General features: G+C 44.1%; 1 protein-coding gene across 1 annotated transcript in view; it reads left to right on the plus strand.

Annotated features, from left to right (window-relative positions):
• Positions 1–6128, plus strand: part of tmx3b (thioredoxin related transmembrane protein 3b) — a 31253-nt gene that overhangs the window by 15519 nt on the left and 9606 nt on the right. The window contains exons 11-13 of the mRNA XM_031850010.1: positions 75–132; positions 357–410; positions 3588–3644. Coding sequence (XP_031705870.1) covers positions 75–132; positions 357–410; positions 3588–3644 — 169 coding nt within the window. The remainder of the gene's footprint in view (positions 1–74; positions 133–356; positions 411–3587; positions 3645–6128) is intronic.

Consider the following 6128-nt stretch of genomic DNA (forward strand, 5'->3'; position numbering starts at 1 on the left):
GTGTGTGTGTGTGTGTGTGTGTGTGTGTGTGTGTGTGTGTGTGTGTGATTTGTAATCCCTGTCTGCCACCTCAGGCAAATTGGTAGCGATTGCAGTCATCGATGAGAAGGACCCCACAGAGGAGAGTGGCAGGTACAAAGAACTCTGAAATTAAAAAGCATGGCTCTGTATAAATGACTCCCACACAGTCCCACGGTTTCCACCATGGTTGTGTTCAAGTGCACGGCTTTCAAATAAAGATAAGGCTCGCTGCTGTTGTTTGAATTGCTCCACAAATTAAAGGCATCGGTCTGAAAAAGAAAAAGGGTTGGACTTCGACTCATGTGGTGTTTCGCTCTCTTCTCATTTGCTTTTAGATTAAAGACCTTGATTCAGAGGGTGGCGAAGGAATACAGAGAACATTTTAACAGGTAAGACACGATGAGGTCAAAGATGAATATCCAATTTATACATTTATTCGAGGATGGCGCTCTCGCTGGGGTGCGCCGCCTGTCTATTCACAAGCTAGTGCATGCCTTTCTCGGGGCACGCATGTTTTCATTGAGGTTCAGTAGAAAGGTAATTATGCAAAATGTCAGCTTCCAAATATAGGCGTTCTACTCAGCTGTCAGTCAGAAACTCAGCTCGATTGGTATGAATGCATAATTCTTCTGTTGTCTCTTGTGCAATAACAACCGGAGATGGGATCTTTGTGTTGCATGGTGCCTTGTTCGAGCCATTCATCTCCTGGAGGGGAACTAATTAAACAAGGCATCTAATACAAAGAGGAAATGCACCTCAAATATATAGTTTCACAACCGCGTTGAAGTTATTTTCGCTGTTAGCGGACTGTAAGGGTCTGAAGGAAAGACGGTGCAAGAACACGGACACTCGGAGGTTTACCGTAGGGCTCCTGACACAGCAGCTGCATGTGTGCATGCTTCAGTGAGTGCAGTAGGTAGGTCACCCTTCAGCTGAAGGACCCAGGTTAAAGCACACGAGCTCAACTGAAGTGGCTCCAATTCAGATCGCCTCTAATGTTGCTGTTCTGTAGCTGACCCTTATCTCTGATCACTCCCAGCAGAGCGCCAGGCGACAGGATTTCCTCAAAAGGATTAAAGAAATAAATAAATAAATCACTTTTTCATCATTATGTTGTGCTTAAGTTCCTCATTGCGCCCCATCATTGACCACGTTGCTTCATCCGACAGATCTCTGCTTTTGATTGAAGAGGTGCATCTCAAACCGCCGTGATCAAAGTGGTCTCCCTCTCCAGGCGTTCCCATTAGGACTGATTTGAATTACACAGATCCCTATCATCAAGTGGACTACTATCCGCCACGCTCCTCTGTGCTGGCTTTTTTTTTTTTTTGAAGACTTGCGTTTGAGAAACCCCGCTGAGATCAGAGCTGCCTGCAGTGTTCCGACATACCTAAACGGTACTTGTAGTTACAAGTCAGGAGCTCGAGTGACGCTCCCGGTGGTGGGTGGCGGCAATGCATAGAGTGACTCAGAGATCAGAGGTGACTGACTGGAGGAGCACCCGTCATTATTATCTTGGCTTCTATGTGCTGGTTGCTGCACAGACGGTTGCTGCAACAAGACCAGACAAGAAGCCCTGTTCACAAACTGAAACCTTTGACTTAAATGGACCTGGACTCTTTAGGTTTCACAGGCTTTGCCCTGCTTACAGGCAATTAGATGTTGAGCAACATACTTAACTTTTCAGGACATCTTAAAGATGCATTAACCAATGTATTTATATCCCAATATCATAAATAAAGTAAACTCCCCCCTCAAGAAACACCTTTTAAGGGGAATAAATGGAAGAAGGGTTGAGGAAGGATCCCACTCTCTCCAACAGACAATATGCAATATTGCAATTGTTTTGTGGTCTGCAACTTTAATGTTTTGTGCACACTCCCACCGCCCGCTGCTTCCAGACGCAGCAAGCAGCAGAACAGCTCCCATAAAGCCACTGTACGCTCGTTAGCTGGTGAACTAGCTGAACATCCTCTAGAGCAGCTAAAGAGCCACAGATTTGAGGGCCAAGAACCGAGCCAAACTACACAAGGTTGATATTGCATTCACAGCTTGCTGTGCTGCACCAACTGGCCAAAATAAATAAATTAAGAAGAGTATAAGAACATCTTTTACAAGAGACGCACAGTTAACACAAGCTTGTTTAACAAGAAATAAAGCTTACGGATGATCTGAATGTCCCCAGTGTCTAGAATGCATATGTGGTGGATTTCTTTTCTTTGCGTATCCACCATAGTATTTAATATATTTCCAACAACATGCTCCTTTTTATGATCATCGGTTGTTCTGTAATTAATTCCTGTCCACAAAGACATCAGAAATCTATCTGCGGGAGCCCAAAGCCTCCTGGTGATACGGGTGACACGGTTTTCCTGTAGAACATTCTAGTGTTATGAACCACCTTATATGATTTGGCAATGGCTTTAATGCCGTTCACCCCCACACACACACTTTCCCTGGTGTGTTAATTCAGTGGGAATCTGGCTTCAGAAAACACCCCCCCCATGAGAACCACATGACGTGGCAGATAACGCCAGTAAATATCGGCTTCAGTTGTTACAATTTCGACACTTGAACGATTCCAGAGGGAACATTTAAAGTAAACAGACAAAATCTCACTCTTATGGACAAATCTGAAAGTGTTTACGAAAAAGTAGCTGTTGTGCATTCTTTCTCTGCGCCTCCTCCAACGCATGCAAGTTTCTCAGTTAGTTTGCTCACCCCTCTGGGCACGTCTGCTCAGCAGTCTGGCCAAGATGTGTCAGTGTCAGTGGGAAGATGGACATACATGGGGAAACGGATTTGTAAATGTTTAAATTATAGACAAAGAATTAATGACAAAAAGTCTTGCACTTGTAGATCCTTCTTTCCAGTGAAGTCGGATCCAAAACTCCTTCAGAGCAGAAGCTACAAACTGACTTTGATGAGCTTCATTCCCAGTTTGTCCCAGTATTGTCAGCATTGTCACTAACGCAGACAGGTTTTTATATTGCATCCACAGGATTTATCATGTAGTTCAGTCTCTTTATAATCATGTCATCGATATAAGCAGGAGCAGTATTGTGTGGCACCCAGGGGACAACCGCGCAATATGTAGCTGTGACTCGGAATGAATATAATGTATATGTTGAGGCCCCTATAATCCGTCATTCAGTGGAAGTCACTGGCTCTCTCGCCCCACGTACCCCCCCCCCCCCCCCCCCCAATTCTACCCACAATGCACTCTGCTCAGACATAGTGCGGCACAATGAGATACAAATTGAATTCCTTCTCCTGCCTTATCGTTTAGATAAATCACCCGAGTCTTTTCTGTGGTGGGGAAATGGGAGACACGCAGGACGGAGCTTCGGGGAATTTTTTTTTTTTTCCTTCTGCAGTGACAAAAATACCACTTTTCCATAACAGAACGTACAATTCCATTCAGTGTGTTCTCATAACTGTGCAGGAAAGTCGGCGTCCCAGTTTCGTGCAGTCCACCGAGACAGGAGAGAAAGTGCTTGTTTTGCTCTACTGTATGTTCTTCTTGATGCACGTTATCATGACACTGATTTGTCTTGCCTCTCCAGAGACTTCCAGTTTGGACACATGGATGGGAACGACTACATTAACAGCCTCATTATGGGGTGAGTGCCTGGAATCCTCTCTCTTCTCTCGTCATGTCCTTCGCTCATCTCCCCCATCATAATTACCTTCTGTCAGCTACTTATCCAGGTCTGGACTGACATGTAATTGTCGGCCTCTGCCATTAAAGATGCTCTTGTGGAGAATTCAATTACACAGACGGTCATATCTTTTTTTTTTTTTTTTTTTTAAGTGTGCTTGTATTATTGTAACCCTCCCCTCCCACACTATTAAGCACACATGCGATTGAAAAAGCACAAGACCACGCAAATCTGCTTGCACATGGGGCGGGATCGTATGGGAATGTACGGATAAGGCTCTGCCTGGATTAGGTCTGTAATGGTCATGTGTTTTATAATAGCGTGTCAAAGAGCAGCGCTAATGATACAGCCAGCCCTGCTGCAGGAGCTCCGCGCCGAGGCCGACTGTTGTTGCGTCGGGCTGGGAGAGGCCCCGCAACTTGACAACCCACACACTTTTAATTAGACAGAGCTGCGCTATAGTGTTACAGGCCAGCAGGGCTGTAGCAGTTGGCGTGTCTGTTTTTATATCTTAACAACGTACAGTGTCTAATTATGTCTCACTTTGTGTAATGTTGTGCGTGTTTGTGTGAGAATCTCTGAGCGTACAAGACCGCTGCGGGATGTTATTTTAATTTGAGCACATTATTGTTTGTGTGAGGGAGATTACAGCAGACATGGCCTCCTAAGTCTTGTGTAATTAAGAGTGCGTCAGTGAGTACAGTAGAAGTCGTATTGGAACATGTGACGGCGTTCAAACAGCAGGCTAAAATTAGACGGGCAGTGTTTATATTTAAGAATGAAAGAGGTGATTAGCTCTCCTAATTTTATATGAGTAGATACAATATGTATTTGCCGGACTGGATTTGGCTGCCGCAGCGCGGGATTAATTGCCCTCCTTTGAGGAATGAAATCCTGGCCTGTCACTGTCCACTAATTCTCTCCCCTAGGAAACCCGTGGAAATAAATCTGATGGCTTTTTATCCCTCTTTCTGTCATCACAGCGATTACTGTGTTCTGGCAGCGGTCCGTCTGGCGTAAGGCTGCCCCTGCATCCACCAAACTCTCACACACACGAGCACCACTCTAAACCCGAGGATGTCTCTTCTGTTTAAACGTGGGATTATCGCTAACCCCTTATATGGAATGCATGGTGGGCTGTGAAAAATGTAAGAGTTGTGAGGTAACAGGAACGTGTATGTGAAGGGAAGATTTGTAATCATAGAAGGTGAATGATTCGGAAGATTGTTACCTCACAAACCAGCCGTTAGATTTGTATGCTAAAGATCGCTTGTGTGGAAATGCTACTTTTTCTTTTTAAGGGGCAGATTGTTTGTCATCTAGTTATGTTTCCTGGACACTCTGTTAATCATTATCACCGTCCTCTTGCTATAATTAAAACCCAAGAAATGCATTTGGTAACAGAAAGCGAAAAGAGAACTCGCAGAAGAGGAATTAATGAACTGCTGATAATGAGCCGGAGTCTCACTTAGTGAGTTAAAAAAAAACCTCATGCAAATGGTGTTTTTAAAACCCAGTTTTCACCTTTTACTTATTTATTTATTCCTTTTATAGACTAGTTCCAACAATTAGTTTTTTGCATAGTTGAATAAGAAGATCGGTACCACACAAATGGAGCTCAAGCCACACAGTTGGCTTACAGCAGTGTAACACGGTGTGTTCTCCAGAACATTGCTCCCCAATTTAACTTCCCCCGAAACCACAAATCCAATCTAAAGAGCGTTGCTATCAAACGTGTGCGTTTCATGCATTAGTGTGGAGGTGAAAACATGAAGTAGTTGTAACTTCAGTGTACTTTGTCAAATCTGGGCTCCAGGCCTGAGGACATTTACATGCTAATATATACTCATAGCCCCGCCCCTACATTTTAGCCCCGCCCCTTTCATAACCAATGAACTGTTGTCGTAAGACACCTTGGGAGTCGTCATTGCACTCAGCAGAAAACTTCCAGACCTTATGCTAACGCACGCTAACGCTCAGCTCCATGGTGAACGCACAGACATGACAGTGGTATTAATAATGAGCGTATTTCCCCAAATGTTGTGCTTAAAGTGTATCTGTGCGTTTTTCTTCTTCTTTGGTTTAAAGAATAGTTCATGTATGACTGTGGTGGTGTCGATCTTTCTCATCTAACAGTATTCAAGAAGTAATTGTATTTCATAAAAAGTCAGATTGTCCCTTTTTAATAATCCAGACGGACCTGGGTGAACTTCCTCTGTAATCATGAATAATTAGCCCTAATTATACAGTATGGCAGCCGGCTTTTGGCAGCGGAAGGGGAAACGTCTTAAATGTGTGTTTTGTGCCAGCTCTAATTCTATAGAGTACAGTGTGACCCTTCATTATGGGCGGCAAACCCCCAGTAGTCTCCACTCACAGAGGTGAATAGGCTAATCCATATTTATTTTAAATGGGTGCCGTCTGTTGGAGTAGGCTGGTTGTCAG

The sequence above is a fragment of the Anarrhichthys ocellatus genome, unplaced genomic scaffold, assembly GCF_004355925.1.
Source record: "Anarrhichthys ocellatus isolate YVR2014 unplaced genomic scaffold, GSC_Weel_1.0 scaffold10, whole genome shotgun sequence".
Lineage (NCBI taxonomy): Eukaryota > Metazoa > Chordata > Actinopteri > Perciformes > Anarhichadidae > Anarrhichthys > Anarrhichthys ocellatus.